The following is a 19,820-nucleotide window of genomic DNA, read 5'->3' on the forward strand; positions in this document are numbered from 1 at the left end:
TTCATTCTAAGGAAGGCAAGAGAAACGTTGCCGAAAATTTAATTTTAACATTTTAAAGGTAAGATACAACCATATTTTTAATTTTTATTATGACCACTGATCACCCAAATAGCAATAATTTTTGAAATACGGCTATATTTCAGCTCATCGTACTACTTTTACGTCCCAGCTGTTCAAAAGTCTACATGTAAACAAATGGTTGCTAAGGTACTAAATGTCTCAAAATGCAAGGAAATATTTGCTAACTGAGGGATTTTTAACTCGGGGAGAAGTTAAGTTTGTACATTTTTTCCAATTATAGCTTTCATTGCGCTATAACAACTTTTATTAAAAGCGTGACCATTTAACTTCCATTCTGAAACTCAGGATTTGAAGTGTCATTGTTTTATTATATAGGCCTTAGCAACCGTCTCTATGGTGACAGTTAATTAATTACAAAGCATTTTATGTTAAAGAGTATGATCGATTGTTTAATCCCTCCAAGTTTAGTAAAGTTTGGTGTAATGGGGTGGGAGATATGGGCCTTGTTATAATATACCGACCTGAATGTTCTAAAGTTATCCCCACCCACACCCTGAAAAAAACCTCTCGTTTTTCCTTTAAGCTCCATTTTTGTGGCTGGAAACAAGTTGAATATAAAACACTAGGCTCTTAGCTTTAATTTGGTACCAAGGAAACTTTGTTCGGTTGGGGGTGCTACGAAATTGCTTTTCCAGCCACTTTTTACGAATTGGCTCATGGACTATAATACAAAGGTTAATTTTCGGAACGCTTTCATCGTATTTACCAATCAAGCAAATTTACTAATTTAGTATTATTCTACTAAAGAACTAGCCAGCCAGTATTAGTCACGTTCTGCACAGTAAGATCAAGTAAAGCTGGTTAGCGTGACTTTAATCAGATCGCGTGACGGACATTTGTTTACATCACGCGACTTACTGCTCGCGTGACTTAAGCCCACGTACTGGTGCTCTTGTGTTTTTGAGGGGTATCAATTTCACTGTTTGCCACTATTGACAATTCCTTACAAACGTGTGTCCTCATAAATGAAAGCCGCGTTTAGTTGCCCAGTCACTGGCCTCACTCCTCTGAAATTATTATTGTTCCTCGCCGCATTTATCGGAGAAGGCTGCGAAGAAGTGTTCAGTTCTAAATCCTCGTATCTTCGTTTTCGTATGGCTCTGTTACGAAATGTCATTGACTGCAAGCTCTGCCGGCGTTCGACAGGCGACTTATAAGTAAATAAAGATTTGAATTCTTCGCGAATGTCCAAGTTATATACACTGTAAATAATTGGATTCGCAGTTCCGTTGCAAAGCATTAGGAAAGCCGAGATCGCACCGTAATACGGACCAAGCTTTTCGTAGAAACTGAAGTAAAGCGATAGCTGCGAAATCCAAAATGGTATAAAAGAAATGTAAAATACAAAGACCAGCAATGCTAGCATTTTAATCGCTTTGAGTTTTTTCGCTTGTCCTCGTCGTTGGAGTTCGTCAAGTTGAAATCCAGGCGTTTTGCGGAGCCATATTTTAACTCCAATCGCCGAATACAGCGTAAGCGTGGTTATAAATCCCACTGCCAACAGTATTGTTTGAAAAATAAACCATTGTACGACCTTTTGGCATTTCATACAAACAGAGCACGTGACGCTTCCATCGGGATGTGTTTTAAGATGAGCGAAGAAAAACAACGGAGCGGAATAAATTCCGCTGACGAGCCACGTGGATGCTATAATAAAATACGCCCGTTTCTTCGAAACAAACGTCTTCATTGGAAAAAATATTCCCAAAAACTTCTCCACAGCAATGGCGAGAATTGTTAGATTCGACGTCAGAATTAAAACTGCAGAAAGGAACACATCAAATTGGCACAAGAAGTTCCCAAGACCTCCTCGGACGAGCCATGCACTGTTCAATAACATGTGGACACAGATCATTGGAATCATCTCCACGGCAAAGAGCAGATCGGCAATGCACAAATTTACGATGAATAAATAGTGCACTTGCCTTCGCACAATCTTTCCAATCCTTTTAATAGCTTTGATGACGACTGTATTTCCCACCAACGAAAACAGCACCATAACATAGTAAGCGGACGCCAAGATCGCTTGAGTTTGTTGAGCTTGGTTCTGCAATCCATAAGTATTTGCGCTTATATTTGTCGGCGAGTGGACGCTATTATTCGTTCCGTTTTCGTCATTCATTGTGGACAATTTCAGCTTGAATGGTCTCCAGATGTCATATACAACGCACGCTGTTCGTGGCGTGTTTATCGGGGTACATTCTTTTAATTGCTGGATCAAAATTCTTATGTTACATATATCGGCTTGAACATAACACAACATCAGTTTTCAAGTACATAAAGCGGAAAAACTCGAAACGGTAATGACCTGGGAACTAGATAGATAGATAGATAGATAGTTTATTGATATTCTTACATGGCAGTCTAAAAACTGAATTGCGTAAAAATTTACAGAGATAAATTATTACAAATACAACTATTAAAATCTATTATAACTATATTAAAAATACAACTATTAAAATCTATTATAACTATATTAAAAATTTCACATAGAAGGAAAAAAACTATGTTTAAAACGATTTGTTCTAGCCTTACATGCTTGAAAATGACGTTGACTTCTGAGGTTATACATATTTACATTTTCTTGTGGTATGTACTTATGTAATTTGTGGCTACTATCGAGCATAATCTTATTAAAGAGTTTCTTGCACAGGATAGAACGTCGTTCCTTTAGGGTGCTTAGATTGCAACTTGATAGGATATCCTGATATGATGCTTGTGGATCGATAATAAATAGCGCGCGTTTCTGTACACGTTCTACACGTTCTATATAGAGTCTAAGGGTGCGTTTCTTTTGAAAATCCAAATCCGGATCCTGGAGCGCACGTTTTGTCAAATCGACGTAGATCTGATTACATAAATAAACGAGTAGAGAACCAGAATGTAAAATGTGTTGTGGTACCCATGCTTATAATTGGCTTATTCGGACATCGTCAATAAATGGCACGCAATGCATGCAGAAGCGATGACGTTTTACAAAGGGTCTTAAATATTTTCAGGAAATTTGTCAAAAATTAAGGCAAACAAAAGTTCAGTGGAACCCCATTTTACGGCACCCGCTTTATACCGACAGTTTTGTTTGTCCATACATTTTGACTTACATTAACCCGCTTAATATGGACACCCGTTAATAACGGACAACGGACACTTTTTTCTGTGACATACCCAAGTGCAAGTGAAACGCTCTCATACAAAGTAAACCTCGCTTTATGGACACATTTCGGTTACTGCTTATATTATCTTTGCACCGTAAATTTTTCTATTCGTAAAAAATTGTGTGCTTATTGCACCCCGTTAGAAAAATAAACTTTCTACAGGCTATGCATTTTATTCTAGTTGCGTTACGTTGTAGCGTGACTTTCGATCTACGATGTATACGATACTTGTCGCGAGCCACCATACATGCAAGGTCAAGTGCTATCTCTGACCGGACCACACGGGCTCATTGTATTAAAAAATCTCTTAAGAAATTTCGTGCGACGGCGTAGCGCATATAAACAGTAATTTTAAATGCTGATTTTAAATGGAGAACACTGCACCAGATAGAAAAGAGTCAGACGAAATATGCTCCATACGTTTCGGGGTTACTGCCCCTTCTTCAGTGGACAAAATTGAGTTGGCATTTCAATTTTTTCCACTGAAGAAGGGGCAGTATAACCCCGAAACGAATTTAACATATTTCTTCTATCTACACAGGCCAATTGTACAGATGTCTGTTTACTGAATCTAATAGAATTTGTCAAATATAGTTTGTCTCTTTCGTTTATATCTTTTATTTGTTCTTCCTAACTTCCCAGGATTTTTTTTGCTTTGTGTTCTTCGCGGCGATTTTTTGTTGTGCTAAACTTGATCTTTGTTCTTCCTGTAGTTAGTTTCTAGTCCTATTCGGTCGTTCGATCAGGACAGAACCGATCGAAGGGCTCCGACATAAAGCGCTTGAAAATGAAAGACACTAGTGTATGACAGATAATGAGGATGTGGCAGAGAAACCAATATTTAAGACGAACTTTGTAACCAGAGTGATGAAGACGTAATTCTGGGTCTGGTGATCTCGGTTTTTGTACTGGCCGGGACCATAACTCTCATAGCGCCACTCTCTTCTTCACACACAGGAGTATAAATGGGTATCGGCAATGTGTTGGGGAAACTTAACAAAGATGCTGGGTAACCTTGCGATGGGTTGGCATCCCATCCAGGGGAATAGCAATACTCTTAGTAACTTCGCGTTAAAAAAAAACCCCGGATAAGCGGACCGAAGGTTCTGGACCACAAATGCTCGCTGTGACATTAAACTAACACCACAAATGGGCAAACGCATTTAATCCCAACAGACAGTTTAATCTGTTAAACAACAGTTATTGCACACTACATTGTTTGATTAGCGAACCACATAATACCAGTGCTTAAATATTTCCGATTAAGTAAATCGTTTACATGTGTATAGCTCGAGCCTCATCGCTATTCCGTGATTCCATGTTTGAGGATAGATACGAATATATCTCCCTGTTACTATGTTGTTTAACTTCCGTTTGACCACTCGAAAATAGTCCGAATTCCCCAGGAATACCTGTAAAGAGACATACAAAACAATAGGCTATCTGGTCAGAACATCACGCAAATGTACTGTAATAGGAGAAAAAAAATCTGTTGTAAGCTCTCTTTTAAAAACTCTCCTACGCAGAAATTATTTAAGCTCATCACACAATCTTTCCTCGTGCGTGACGAGCCATGTTTTGTCCCCTCCCCTTCCACCAAAGTACAAGCCTTTGGGTCTAAGTGACCAATATCATTTACAAATGTTACTTTGTTATTTAGAAAACACGGATTTTTAATCCAGAAAGGGGAGTGGGGCTTTTATATAACCTATATAGGTGTTTGCGGCACAAGGGAGTATACATTTGTGCACACTGGTCTGGACTTGACTCACTGTGGTTATAAAAAGAATTTATTTGTTATTATTATTGTTCCTGTTATTGTTATTCATCTCTTTTTTGTCATTGTGAAGGCAGTGTAATCGAGACTGGCGAATGGAAGCCCTTCTTTAAAGTCATTCTGAGACAGGTCTGAAATAGGGAATCCATTTTTGTCTCCGATCTAAATTGGGGAATGGAAAATAACATATTTTGGGTAAAACGGAAAAAGGCTTTAACAGAAGCGGGCCGCACCCCCATTAAAAATTTCTAATTCCACAAACGTGCGAAGGGTATCTCCATTAGCACCTCAGTAGGTAGCCCTTCTTCCTAAGTAACCTTTTAGTTATTAAAGGTGTCCTTTATTTTGAAGCCAGGTTTGTACGGTTCAGCTGAAGCGGATTTTAATTGCACAGGAAAGTGTTTTGTCTAATCACCTTAACATTACCGTTCTCTTCGTACATCTTCCAGGTTTTACCATCATCGGAAAAGCCGAGTTTGTATGTCTTTACGTAAAAACTGAAGCGTTTTCCCTGAGTGGCGACCGCTAAGACCACGGTAGGAGTTCCCAGGTCTACCTGAAAATAGCATTGTTACAAAATGGTAAGGAGGTGAGAAAACTAGTACAAAATACAAAACAGAAAAGAGAAGAACCAGACCACTAAGGGCGTTTAGTTTTTATAACAACGTTTAGTATAATTTCCAGAGATGTACATAAAAAATCAAGCATTTCAGAAGGGCGGGGAAACATAGCTTATTACGTAAGCGAGGTGATAATACCGTCTCAAGCAAATTACCACGACAGCATATTTGAAATTCAGAAAAATGACTAAATGGCCCTTAGACTAGAAAATGTTTTAAAGAAATGGTATTCAAGGAAACATTGGTTTCGTAGAGTATCCGAATTTTACTTCCCTTCAAACTGGAGCTACATTTTCTCATTTCTAGACCAAAAGTGCAATAAATCAAAGCTACTTACGCGATTAAACAAAGCTGCTGGATAATTGCTTCTTTCAAAGTATGTGCCTTTTTTTACTTTCAATCATAATTAGTGCTTAAATTGATTCGCAATTGGTGAAAATGTACGCAGGCGACCAAAATGTTGCTTTTCTTTGTTCTATTTGTTTTTATCGCAGTTCTTAATATTCACCTATGAAAATTATACTAAACATTTATTCACCCTACGCTTATATCACTAACATATTGCTAACCCGAGGTGGCCTCCCCTATAAGCCTGGTGGTTTCCTGGAGGTCTCCTCGCCCTATCTACTTAAGCTATTTTGTGCTTATTAATTTCAAAAGTGGCAAATAAATGATGATAATGAGGATAAGATATTACAACAAATTCAATTTGTTTTTGGCGGATAATTGTTAAACAAGGATTTGCTACATTCAAATGTGCCCGAGCATACCAGGATCCAGGGTTCCCAATCCGAAGGCTTTGCGTACCAGGCGCTGTCATGACCACTGTTCAATCGTGCTTTCCATGGAGGGTAGTTGGAATAATAAGAACTGGCATTGAATGAGCTGTTGGCAATTCGACCATCAGATATCCCAACTGGTTCGTTGTCGATGTACGATGCGCAGTGAACTAAATGATACAATAGAAATGTTTATGAAGCTTACCACAGGCTTACCACCCTTTGCTTATGTGGCCACAGGTAGCCAAGATATACAAATCTAATTATAATTGCTATTCTAAACATGTAAGCTGCGCTTATATAGTAAAATAAAGAAACGTTATTTGCGCATTGTTTTTGTTTGCTTTACTGTGTTTTTTTTTTTTGTGCGATTTGAAGCGGACGTCAGAACGTTTGCGTGTTCAAGTTTTCGATTTCATTATAAAGGGACTTTGTCAAGAGGATTTCGCAGATTTTTGGTCTAAACTGTTCTGAAAAAAGTGGTAGGCAACTTTACCCATGAAAAAAATTATCTTTGAACATTAAATTGATGATACAACGTTTATTTGGGATTGAAATCAAACTTCGGCTATAAATATCGATTTTTTTGAAGGCGCACGGAAACTACTTGAAAACGTTGGCTAACGTTTTCAAATTGCAACCATTTCCATCCGAGCCATCCGCAGCCAAACGCGCTTTTAAACAGTTTTAGTTCTCTAAAATAACAATTGTTAATAAAAATGGACCATTATTTTTAAGTTTCCCACGACACAAATAAAAATTTTGGCTGTTTAAAAATTTGTTAAAATCCGTGGCATAGTCCCTTTAAGGTGCTGGCACACGGGAAGACACGTCGCAGCAGGAACAAACTTACAGCAAGTACACACGCGAGAAAATGTGGAAAGACACGTTGCAGCGACATGTGTGTGCTGATACTTTTCATACAACAAATTGCATGTCGCTGGAACATGTCTCTGCTACATCAAATTTCGCCTACGTTTTCTTTTATTTCCTCGATTCGAACTGGAATAGACCGAATGATAATGGTGCAATTTAAAATTTTTTTTATTTAATACCGACTACCCCTAAAAAAAAATTCTTTAAATAAAAAAAAAAAAAGGGGGGAAAGAAAAAATAAAAAAAAAAAAAAAAGATATCAAATTGGATTGCAAATTAGCTTTCTCATCATGCCAATTTGTGACAATTTATACAATTTTCCGTAAAATTTGAATACGTAAATAAACGTAAATAATTGCCTCTACCCTCCCCTAGGGTGAGTCGTGTTAAGCTTAACTTCCGCAATCACTGGAGGGTCGCTGGAGACAATGAATTAATCTCGTTCCCAATGCCCACCTTCTCCTTGAGCAATGCAAGCTCTGGAGACGAGATTGGAAATGAAAGTACTTCAAAAAATAACTGATCTATTCAGCGTGCAGAATTATTTTTTATTTTCTTAGGCTGGATGCATTTCAACTGGGCATGCCAAAGAAGCGTTTGTTCGTAGAACGCTTTTTCCGTTGTGGGGATCATGAAGATCGGCAGTAATTTGAAAAGCGCGTTGAAAACGTTCTAAAAACTGCTGGTAATACTATGAAAAATGTATTGGGTCCAAAGGTTGAGGGGAGCTTCTAAATAATTAAAAAATAGAGGGGGGGGGGGGGGGGGGAAGGGCGTGGTGAGATTGCAGAGTGTAAGTTTATGAGGAATGTTTAGCATGATATACACATAAATTACTCACAGAGGAAAACGTAAAACAACGGCGCGTATCTTACCTGTGTTTTTTTCATAAAATATCTCAATGTTATTGTCTGTACACAGAGAGTTGTCTTTGCAAAATGAAGATCGACTGTATGGTTCGTTTAATAAAGCTTTGAAGTTTTTCTTGATTTCTGTCTGTATGTTGAGGTCGCTTGCGTCTCCCTTGTAGAAATATTTCAGCAAACCCAAGGACTTCAGCTTGGATGAAGCAATATTTGCTAAAAATGGGGTAAAATGTGATGAACTATAAATACCTATGAAGAATAATTAGCGGGTCAAGGAGAGTTATCGTAAGACTAATATTTATTCTGGCTAAAAGTGTAAAATCCAACATGTAAAATTTCTTAACTAGCCCGTGGCTTAATATTGGTAAAAGTTATTTTACGAGAGCCTTATTTTTCAAGTCGGGCTGATCATGATTATAAAGAGGTAGTCTGAATTAAAAAATAATAAATAAAAATCTACGGTATTCATTATAAAATATTTTTCTGAACAGCAGAAGAAACAGGTTTACAATTTTGAGAACATTCTTTCAGTAGGGTTCGGAGCTATGTTATTTTTATATAATTTCAGCTAATTTAAGTGGCCCCTCTGAACCTTAACGACATATTTTTTTAATATTTCTTAAATCTTTCTTTTGCCGATTACACAAAAATATGTCAAAAACAAAAACCCTCACCGTGTAGTTTTTAAGTTACAAGCCTCAAACGACCTACAAAGGTTAAAAATATAGGGTATTTTGAACTTTTCCGTATTGCCATGGCAATGAATTTTGACGTTATTTGGATCGGACTTTGTTGACTGATAAACGTTTTTATTGGTTTACAGTAAACGTTTTTCCGCCACACCATCGGGCTAGCTGTGATAGAATACCAAAGACGCAGGAAGGGTTAAACTATAATTATGAGCCACTTTGAAAAGGACAAACTGCTTTTCTTCAGTTGCTGATGATTTATAAATTAAACAAAATGTTGAGAGATACGGTAATGAATGGGAGTTAATGTGCGTACTTAACCATCGAATAATGATAAAATATCAGTTATAAAAACACATAGAAAAAGGTTTACCTTCACATTTCTGGGGCCAGGGAACTGACAAATCTCCAGGAGCAAGGGAGACATAGCTCCAGGCAGAATTTTTGCAGACATAAAACAATGCTGGAGTCTCAGTGAAATCAAAGCCTTCTTTACAAGCTAAGGAACAAACTTTGCCATTGGTTGTTTTGACACAAGTTACTATGCCATCATTTGGGGGATCGAACATCGGACACGAAGCTCCTAAAAATAGTTATAAAAGTACCGTTGAAAATTAAAGGTTAAAAAAAGGAGAGTCGAATGCATGGTTGGGTGTGCAAAATGTCTTATAGGAAGATGCTAAGCAGATTAATTCGGGTGCAGGTTTATGACGGTTATTTTTTTTTTTTCAAAAATCTCACTTTATGATTACAATTTGACAAATATTTACAATAGATGCGTGGTTTTGGCGAAACACGTTAAAAGAGGTTGGCTTATGGAGGTAGAGGAATTGTACAATAGGTCCCCTCCTTTTTTTGCCTTGAGGTGCAGGGCTCCCTCAAGGATATTTGCTAGTTGCTCTTTAATTATAATTCGTCTATAATATAACAAGTTCTGTTAAGATAGGAACTACAGGTTTTGGGAAGCTTATTGGCATGATGTCTTTTAATTATTGTTTTTAAATCTTTATTTTACTTCGTATTTATTTCAAACGCACTAATTCCTTATCCCTTCTAGATAAATACCTTAAATATTATCGAACAAAGAATCTGAAATGTTTGTGGCACCCTCCATAACACAAAATAGCAGGAATTTTGGTCATTTTATTTTTCATGAAACCCCGTTAAGGAGATAAAATGGTAGAATCGTGGTAAAATGAATTGAAAATGGCGTTTATCTGTAATTCGCCTTTTATGATAAAACATATTGCACCGATAAAAGAGAAGAGGTTAACTGGCCTTGTTGCATTTTACATTTAAATAGCAGTTTCCATGCTTTAAACTGACATTTTTCAGTGTTGGCAAGAATTACACTCCGTAAATGAAATGCACTCACTTACCGTATGTTACAAAAAGGAAGATCACGAAAAATCCTCTTAAGCCCTTCATAACTGTTTTACTAGGAATAACCATTTCCTGTGTAAGTCTGTTTCACTTGGTTTAACTGTGTGCAGTAGATCACCCAGGACTGTGATAGATTTTGGTAACCTTCATCAGCGCAAGTTTAAAATTACTAATGATGCACCTGTAAATTCGAATATGACAAATCACAGCAGCTAACCTAATAGTTAACGTCTAACAGTAATTAGAATTTTAATTGTTAATTGAGAACATAGAGATTTTTTAATTGGAAATGATATAAAATTTAAAGTTTCGTCAACGCTGCCTTGATACGAATGGGAAAAACATGCCTTTTCGTTTGGTTTACATATCGGGAAGGGAAGGTAGCATTTTCGACGCGTTTATTCAGTATTATTGTTGTCTTAATTACATTATGAATACGAAACAAACACGGAAAATAGTATCAAATATACAATTAGCTTCTGGCAGGCTGTTTGAGAATAGGAGAAGTCAAAGAAATTTGTTTGAAAGTTAGAGTTAAGATTTTTCGAAGAAAAAACATTACTATCGTCTTATTTTTAATTCCCCACGTTTATTCAATGTGCCTAATAATGTTTACTGATTAATCAGGAAACTATTTCACTAATGAACTAAATCAGCTTCACTAAGGAAACTCGAAAGCTAAGACGTTGACACTTTAACAAACATCTTTCATACAAATCAGTTAAATATCAAAGACTTTCTTGAAAAGTTGAAATTTAACATGAATCAATTATAAAAAGGAAAAACGTTCATGTAACTTGAACAATTTATGTCAATTTCGTTACCGTTGGTTTGGGCGAAATGATGTCATTGGTAAACACATATAAGCAAACATTTAACGAACTTGGATGAAGTTATTTTATCAGCTTTCTCCTTCAGTCTAACGCCCCCAAATTTATTTTATCACCTGCTGTTACTTGTGATTGCAAGTTAGTGTAATGTTGACAAAATGTCTGAAATGACTGATTTATGACTAATTAATCACCGAAAAAAAATAATTTTTCTCGTTTACCGAGCAAACGGCATTGCAAATTGATTCGGAGGCATAACGAGAAATTTTGAAGTCAAAAGCGGCGAAATGATGTACGGAGGTTCAGCGTTTACTGCATTTTGCTTCTTGTTTTCAATTTTTATTTCAGTTTCTCAGGGCTGTCCTAATGGGTATGACGGCTCGCCGTGCAAAGGTACATTTGTTTTAATTGCTGTAAATAGATAGTTTTCCCTCAAAATTTGGACTCTTGGGTCATGATTGAAAATATAGGTGAAGGTACTGGAATTTTATTCGTCACTTTAATTTTCGGCGACTTCACAGCTTTCGGTATCAGACCTCAGGTCCCAGCTTATCAGTTAAAAGACGCATTATTTTTCAACTGACTTAGACAGATATGGTATCTCAGCAATTGAGAAAAAGGTTTTTCGTATAATATTCTTAACGATATTATAACATTACAAAAACGCTACTTGGTAAAAGACTATCTCTGTGTTTCTAAATGCTTTTTATCGTTAGCTTTAGCCAGAAAAATAAGGTCACTCATATAATTAATGCCGTTTTTCAATCAGATAGTAAAAATTGTATTAATGAAAAACGTGTTTTTGTGAAAGCAGTGAAATCAGAATCTCCCAAAGGACAAAGAAAAATTGGTTCAAAAAATTCGGATGGTTGGAGAAATCGGGGAGAAAATTGTGACTTTATTTCGTTTGAGTTATTGGAAGGTTTGAAAAATCTAAGATTCGATAAAAAGGTATTCCACAGCCACTGTATTCAGATAGAAATGAAAAACGTATGGTTTTCTAACTGAATTATTAAGATAGTTAATGACGCAAAAATTTTCGTTTTTTGCTGTCTGCCGTTTGTATTTATGCGTCGTGAAAGTAGGTAGTTTAGCGTTTGTTCTTGACATGTAAAATGTTACTAGTTTTTTTTATGGTTTACTAATTGATTAGAGGAAAGGTAAACAGAACCAACAAAACGTTAACATTAAACTCTTCCGTTGACTGATGTAATAATTAAACTGGGTTGTTTTTTCCGCGCAAAAGGTGCAATGTTATTGTGCAATGATGGAGTACTGATTGGCAGTTTGCTCGAAACAACGGGTTTGGTTTTAAATTAGCTCAAGCAATTCCCGGTTTTAACGAAAACAAGTAACTTAGGTCCTTTTACAAAAAGAGCAGTGTGGAAAAAACCTACAGGCCACTGAATTGAATTTGCTAATTTTCGTTTTTCACCAATCGACGTATAGATATTCAACCTCCAGTGCTAAAGTGCCCGGACAACATTATAACAAACACTTCGAAAGGCAAGCCAACATCAAGCATCGTATGGAGCGTTCAAGTGACTGACAATTCAGTTGACGTGGATCCAAATTCAGTGATCCAGGTGCGATCGAGTCACGAGTCTGGACAAGAGCTTCCTATTGGTCGTACCGCCATTAGAGTCACTGCAACTGATGGGGCAGGGAACGTGGCTTCTTGCGACTTTGAAGTTGAAGTCAAAGGTAACGAATGGTGGTATACAGTTTTCTGTCAAAATAGAAAATATTTTTGTCACCACCCAATGAAGTTGTATTTCCCTATGTTTTTAGGTATGTGCCGCGGAATAGAGTATGATTTTTAGAATTCTCGCTCAGTCCTTTTAAAAAAAGGGTAGCTTTTTTTTGCTTGTTTCGGCATTGTGATACCGTGGTTATCCTTCATGGATAGATCTCCTTTAATTATTGTATTATTAAAGGAAAAAGAAGTGGATTGTTAAAACTGAACTCCCATGCTAAACATTCATGCTACAAAAAAGATATATAAACGACCAGTTAACACAATTGTTAGTTATCGTTTAACCCTCAATTCGAGTGTCGTTTCAGGGTTCGGATACGGAAAACCGGCTTTTCAGCGTTGTTCCAATCCCTTGCGTCATATATTGCGTTAATACATCGGCGTTCGTGCTCAAGTTGATTCGTGGCTAAATTAAGGAGATACAGAGCGCGCGCTTTACTTCAGGTGCAGCTATTTTACACGAGGTAATTGTTCGTTGAAAATGGAGGAGTAACCAGGATGAAAAATATTAAAAATTTTAAAAAGTTATCTGGCTAAAAAGAATTTGAAAAAATAAACTTTTGGCAACCAGTCTGTAGCCTTTGACGAACACTAAAATAGAAATACCGGTAGATGATTTTTTAAAAATTGTTCTTGCAACTTGCAACACAACAAACGTTGCATTGCCGATTGCCAAACATTTTACTTATAGCACCCTATTTTGCAACCTGCAATGCAACAACTGCAAATTAGAGTAGAATTTTCCTCTACCTTTTGCAGCGTTACGAGAAACGTTGCTGCGTGTGACATGTCAATCGCAGCTCGCAACGCAATTTTATTAAAATGAGCCAATCAGAGCGCGTCCATCGTCAAGCGGGAGATAGTTTTTAGCGGGTGGCCTGGGTTGCACACAGCGAACATAAATTGCGAACATGTGACATCCCCTCTGCAAATTGCAATGTTTTACAATCGTCTGCGTTACGTTGCAAGTTGCAAAGAAAATTGAGCCTGCTTCGTGTACATAACATGGACATTATACTACAACATTTCCTTATGTTTAATTTTAACCTCAGATACTGAGCCACCAACATGCAGCACCTGTCCATCAGATATATTTATAGAGGAAACACGATCAGAAGTTAGAGTAAACTGGGAACGGCCGCATTGCTCCGACAATTCGGGTTTTCCCCCGACGGTCTACAGTAACATACATCGCGGTGCCCTATTTAAGGTGCCTAGTTCAGTCCTTGTTCAATATACATTGAGGGATATGAGCGACAACTCTAAAATCGGCTGCTCATTTAGGATAATTGTAAAAGGTAACTCGAACTTAATTTTTTTTTCCTAAATAAAAGTAAAGGATGCAGTTAAAATCACTATATAAGTAGACCTAAGTGGCCCATAAATGTTAAAGCCATATAGATTAGCTCCGGTTTAAAATTCCCAGTAAATAACGTGGGAGGGGGGGGGGAGGTACGTTTCATTGTTTATGTGGGCTTTTATCGTTTCTCTCCACTCTTAAAGAACATTTGTTTCTTTTTGCATTTACCCACACTTTTTTAGCATGCATGAGCTACAAAGGTAGCAATAAACAAGATAGGTAATAGTAACTAAAACTTAATTCTAAGAAAATAGCCAATGACATTTCCGCGTCTGTGCTGTATACCATACATATGTACTACATATACTGTTCATCAAATTTCATAAGCATCGAAAGCGACTGAGGATGAGTAAACATCGAGAAGAATTGCAAATGATGGAAACGTACGGGGTATGTGCTACCTGTGATGTGGCTTCTTTAGAAATCAGTAAAAGTTTAAAAACAATGGTTTAAAAGCTAGCAGGGAACTATGCTTATTCTCTTGACATTATCGTCTTTGTTTTGTATTTTTATGTGCATGTTTTAAATGCTAATGTACCATCTTTCAGTATTTAAATCCTAGCTCTTTGTTTGTCACCTTAGTTTGAAGATGATATAGAAAAATATATCCTTTGGGGGGGGGGGGGGGGGGGATTATATCGAAATATAACAATTAAGTATACTCACGTTTCCTTGCATTTGTTGTCTAAATCATTGACACAATGCATTTACTCGGTACGTATTTCATTCATCCGTTTAAAAAATATGTCTTCATTGTTTTATTTAACAGTCAAACAATGTCCGAATTTTCCGCCTCCCCGAAACGGAGCTCTGGTTTGCACACACTGGCATGAAAGATCTACTGTGTGCGCGGTTTTTTGTAAGAGTGGAACCGACTTTGAATTCAATCCACCGATGTTGTACTACTGCTCGGAGGGACAATGGAGGTTTTTCGGGCTTCCCGGCGTGCCATACGAGGCAAAAACCCCATGGCCTAACTGCTCCGGTAAGAAAGGCTGTTCAAAATTTGCTTCGCACTTCTCGAAAAATTTTTCAAAAAAAGTTGCCTGAAATATATCAAAAAATCTACCGTCTCTTTCTTTCTTTACAAAAGTTGCTCTTTTCTGTCATTTGGTGTTTAGTTAAAATACGCTTAATTAACTGGGATGTGCAATAATGCAATATTTTTTGCAATATGAGTTTCTAGACAACTTAATTTGTCTTTATATCCAACTTATCGTTTAATACTTTAATGTTTAAATATTTAAACATTTAATAATTGAGTGATTTCTCACATAGAACAATTGTAACTCAAACTAAAAACATGCGATATCTTTCGCATGCAAATAAAACGATGATGTCTTCTTGTTGCTGACGTCTTCTTTGCTTGTTTGCTGACAATAAGCCAAAATTTGTCAAAATTTAGTTGAAAGATCATCGGAATTTTTTCGCCTTCGGCAAGCTTCGGAAATCTCCCCAATAGTTCGGAAATGTTCGTATGGCTTTCGGTAAACATTTGGTAATTGTCCAAATATTGGTAAAACCAATTTAAACACTAAAGATGGAAAAAAGTTGCTTCAAATGCAAAAAGATGCTCGATATAAGAAAAGTTGCCAAAACGTTGCCGAGCGACTTGTGGACAACTCTAGAGATAAGGACCTTTCTACAATACAAGCGATTCGTAATTATGCAAATTGACCTTTAAGCAATTTTTGTTTCATGAAATAAAATAACCGAACGGTAACGTTGTTGTTGTTGATAATAATGACATGACGTGAAAATCAAATGTTATATTGCCCAAAAGCACTTCGCTAAGAAAATGATGTCTAAAGTTGATGATTTGATTAAACCTTTGATACGTAAATAAATGACAACAATCAAAAACCAAAATAACAGAACCAGCATTAGATTGGCCAGTTCCACGATAATAATAACAAAAACAATAACAAAAACAAAAACAACAAAAACAACAACAAAAACAACAACAACAACAACAACAATAATAATAATAATAATAATAATAATAATAATAATAATAATAATAATAATAATAATAATAATAATAATAATAATAAAAAAAATGATAATAACAAAAATAAAACAATCATTCTCCAAAAGTTTTTTTAAAGTAAATATTTAGATCAGCTAGATACAACAACAACAACAACAACTTTATTTGCACCCTTTACATTCAATTAAATTAACAATACAATAATAAAAGAAATAAAGTAAAGTGCATGGCTGCACAGAATAACCACGATTGGCTAACAAGATTAGGCAGCCATACTTAGTTTTTATTACAATAATTTATAAAAAGGTCAGGTATACTTAACATTTACATAGCAAACTATACAACACACAAACACACAAAAACAAAACTAAGTAGGCTTAAAGAAAAATTAATGGAAAAAAGATGGAAAATGAAGTATACGGACAGGTTAACTAGCAGAGTTAAATCTAGAGTTATAAATATGAAAGGTTCAGTTAATAGCTTGTAAAAATGCTTAATTAGATGCTAAGAGAGATTGTCTTTAATGCTTTTTTTGTAGATCAAGCCAGACCTTCTGCTATAAAAATGTTGGGCCTTCCCTATTACTACTATAATGGTGACGCACGTGAACCCAACGTTCAAGAAGCTATAAAGTCCCAGTTCCACTCGTTGATGAGGCTTCCCTATATTCCTCCCGGTTTTTGCTCTTTTCAACCAAAATGCACAAAGGATAGCATCTTAGTCTCTCCAGGAGTAACAGGTATCTATATGTTATTGTTTCAGTCTAAAACGAGAAAGGATGACATAAATTAGTTGTGATGGTTGTAGGAAAGTAGCGGATAATAATGAACGCATATCGTGTTAAATTTGCCATACATTTTTTTTCAATCTGGAACAAAACTATTGTTTTTCAAGCAAGTTACAGAATACGAACCCTTTCTTGGCCCTTACCGAGAGACAATGTGCCTTATTGTCTAGTCCGTAGGTCTTATTGCAAGTCCCTACTAGAGACTTAGAATACAACCAGGAAGACAAAAGCGAAGTCATCGGAAACTATAATAATAAGCAAAAATACCGAGAACACGGGCCTTAGAGGGCATATGCGTAGAGAAGACCGGTTTAACAGGTTCCTCCTGAGCGCGCACTTGCACAAGATTAACAAAATGGCAAAAAGTTGGAATTTATTTAGAAAGGGAGCGTAACATAATATGTCTCGCATTAGAGTTTTAGTGTGCAGTATCGCTGTACATATTTACTAGTCATTTGTACTTTTACTCGCCCAAAGGCTTTGTAAAAAAAAAAAGACTTGTAAAAATACAGTACACTGATACTACGCACTAAAATGCCTAATAACGTATATAGTTTCCCCTGCGTCGTTAAGATGGCTTCTCTGTTATGGCTCGGAACAAAACGTTGTGTGACGCCTGCGGGTGGTGACTCCCATATGAAAGGGACGTGGATGCTCGTTGTAAAATTTGAATTAAAACCCTAGAGCGGAGTGACCAATCTGGGCGTAGATCTAGCCTTTCTTGGAGCCCTACAAGATACCATTTCGCACGCTTAATTGGTCTAGACCGATAACACAGTATGACTCGACGGAGAAAGATCTTACGTAAGACCTTAAAGGAGACCTTAATGGCTCGAGGACAAGAGCATGTCTCTCCCTTTCACATGGGAGTCCTCCCTACCCCCCGGGGTGAGAAGCTCACTTATTTAAACTTATGGTATCGCAAAAAACACTTATTGTGTTTAAAATGCAACTTTTGAGCCGTGAGCTTATCGAGCATTTATAGAATATAGATCACAACTAGCGTAGCGGGAGCGAATGAGAGGCGGCTGTATTCGCAGGCTAGATCATAACATGAGTTGGAATTTTTAGTTTTGTTTGCTTTAAGAATCAAATGGTCTAATTAATGCATTCATTTTTTGTAGGTTGAAGCCAAAGAGAAAACCTTTAAGAAAAACTAAAATTGGTGTCTCTCTTTTGAAAAAATGCTTCAATAAACATAACATGTGGGTCTCACGCCTTCGTTTTAATTTGTTCATTTTTAACAAAAGCTACAGCACAGACTACATTGCCCTTGTGAAAGAATCATTGGTAACAGTATTGGAATGGCAAAAGACCAGTTTGTAAAAGACTGGATTCTGATGAAAGATGGGTCCAAGGGAAAACATGAAGATTGCCAATTTGCCAAAAGTCAAGTGATCTGAATATTTTAAAAATTGCTTTCATGTTCATCTGTGTTAATTATAAAGCGCTAACCGGAAATGTATCAATCTTGCAAATAGACGAGATTTTTACATTGTCTGCACTCTTATAGGACGGTCGGAGCACTGCGTTGTGTTCTTGGACAAGACACTTTAGTTTTATCGTGCCTCTCTCCACACAGGTATATAAATGGTATCGGTGGATTAAATACTGTGGGCAGCCCTGCAATGGACCAGCATACCATCCAGGAGAAAGTAGCAATACTCCTAGTCACTTCATGCTACTAATTCCGGGATAAGCGCCAGGTGATATCATAGGCCACTAGGGTCGAATGGCTTACACTCTTATAGAAAATTTCTACCGTCAATCATACCTTCAGAAATCACGCCTTGGAACTTCAAGACCTGGCGTGCGTTTCTCAAAAGTCCAGAAAACTGTTCGGGCATGAAAACGGTCCCGTAAAGCTTCCGAGAACTCTTTTTCGTGTTTCTCAAAACGCCCGAAAATTTCGTGCCCGAGAAAATCACTCCATTTTTACCCGTAAACTTTACGGGAGCTCTTGACCTCCCGAAAACACTTCTCGGGACTTATTCGTCGCTATAAAATTGCATCTCCGAAGCACTTTTTTGAAAACAAAGGGCGGTGAAAGGCTTGTATGAACAGAGTAAAGGATGTGAGAGAGAAAGACGTCACGTAGAATTCGGTCGTTTAATTGACAAATTTCAAAACAAACACCGGCGCGCTAAGAAGAACTTTCACTTCACGAAGAGAACGGAGCGCGGTTAAAAACATACTTGATGTCCGACTTTTTCCGCCTGAAATTGTTTACAGAAACTTCCGAATTTCATTCAGAGTATGTGCAGTAAGTTCGCCAAAGTACTAAGTGACAATGATACAGACTAATTCAACCAAAAGAAACTTTATTCAACCAAAATTCAAGACAAGAAAACAAGACAATGGCTGACAGTTTGTTTCGCGCGCTTCGTAAATTCGTAAATTCGCACAAGCCGCGAATAAACAAAATTAAACAAACAGAAACGTTTTTTAAAAACACTTACATCAAGCTGCCGTACATTAATTAGCCCAGAGGTGAGTCAGTGTTAAAAAATAAACATTGTTGAAATTGTACAAAGCGCCAGAGATAAAACTTTGCAGACAATTCATCGAAAAATTTTTGAATTTGATGCGTACGTGACAAACCCAACTCAGTGCAGCGGTGTCAATTGCAATTTTTTGAACCAATCACAGGCTGGAAAATTGAAGCACGCGCTATTTCTTGCGTTACAAATCCCGAAAACCTCCCCCAAAATACGGGACACTTTTGGACCTTTTGAGAAACGCTTTTCCGAACCCGAGAAACGCGCGCGAAAACAGCCCCGAAAAGTTCTCCGGACTTTTGAGAACATTAACATTACCATGAAATTGATTTGCGTAAAAACCTCTAGCATAGCTCGTAGTTCCACTAAAAGT

The 19,820-nt window shown here is 36.9% G+C and overlaps 3 protein-coding genes across 3 annotated transcripts; 1 reads left to right on the top strand and 2 right to left on the bottom strand.

Moving 5' to 3' along the window:
* Window positions 1-751: 751 nt before the first annotated feature.
* LOC144653451 (QRFP-like peptide receptor) lies at window positions 752-2,344 on the bottom strand. The gene has a single exon (XM_078513445.1). The coding sequence runs from the start codon at window positions 2,342-2,344 to the stop codon at window positions 1,025-1,027; it is 1,320 nt and encodes a 439-aa protein (XP_078369571.1). The 3' UTR covers window positions 752-1,024.
* Window positions 2,313-10,371, bottom strand: LOC144653456 (EGF-like repeat and discoidin I-like domain-containing protein 3). The gene is made up of 7 exons (XM_078513449.1): window positions 10,223-10,371; window positions 9,217-9,426; window positions 8,164-8,367; window positions 6,404-6,582; window positions 5,429-5,569; window positions 2,845-4,648; window positions 2,313-2,389 (listed from the first exon to the last, which is right to left on the bottom strand). The coding sequence occupies exons 1-6, from the start codon at window positions 10,293-10,295 to the stop codon at window positions 4,499-4,501; spliced, it is 957 nt and encodes a 318-aa protein (XP_078369575.1). The 5' UTR covers window positions 10,296-10,371; the 3' UTR covers window positions 2,313-2,389; window positions 2,845-4,498.
* A 945-nt stretch (window positions 10,372-11,316) lies between these two features.
* Window positions 11,317-18,134, top strand: LOC144653455 (sushi, von Willebrand factor type A, EGF and pentraxin domain-containing protein 1-like). Its single transcript, XM_078513448.1, has 6 exons — window positions 11,317-11,449; window positions 12,506-12,760; window positions 13,865-14,110; window positions 14,942-15,157; window positions 16,701-16,901; window positions 18,074-18,134. The coding sequence occupies exons 1-6, from the start codon at window positions 11,344-11,346 to the stop codon at window positions 18,076-18,078; spliced, it is 1,029 nt and encodes a 342-aa protein (XP_078369574.1). The 5' UTR covers window positions 11,317-11,343; the 3' UTR covers window positions 18,079-18,134.
* The last annotated feature ends 1,686 nt before the right edge of the window (window positions 18,135-19,820 follow it).

The sequence above is a fragment of the Oculina patagonica genome, chromosome 5 (assembly GCF_052425735.1).
Source record: "Oculina patagonica isolate OP01 chromosome 5, crgOcupat, whole genome shotgun sequence".
NCBI lineage: Eukaryota > Metazoa > Cnidaria > Anthozoa > Scleractinia > Oculinidae > Oculina > Oculina patagonica.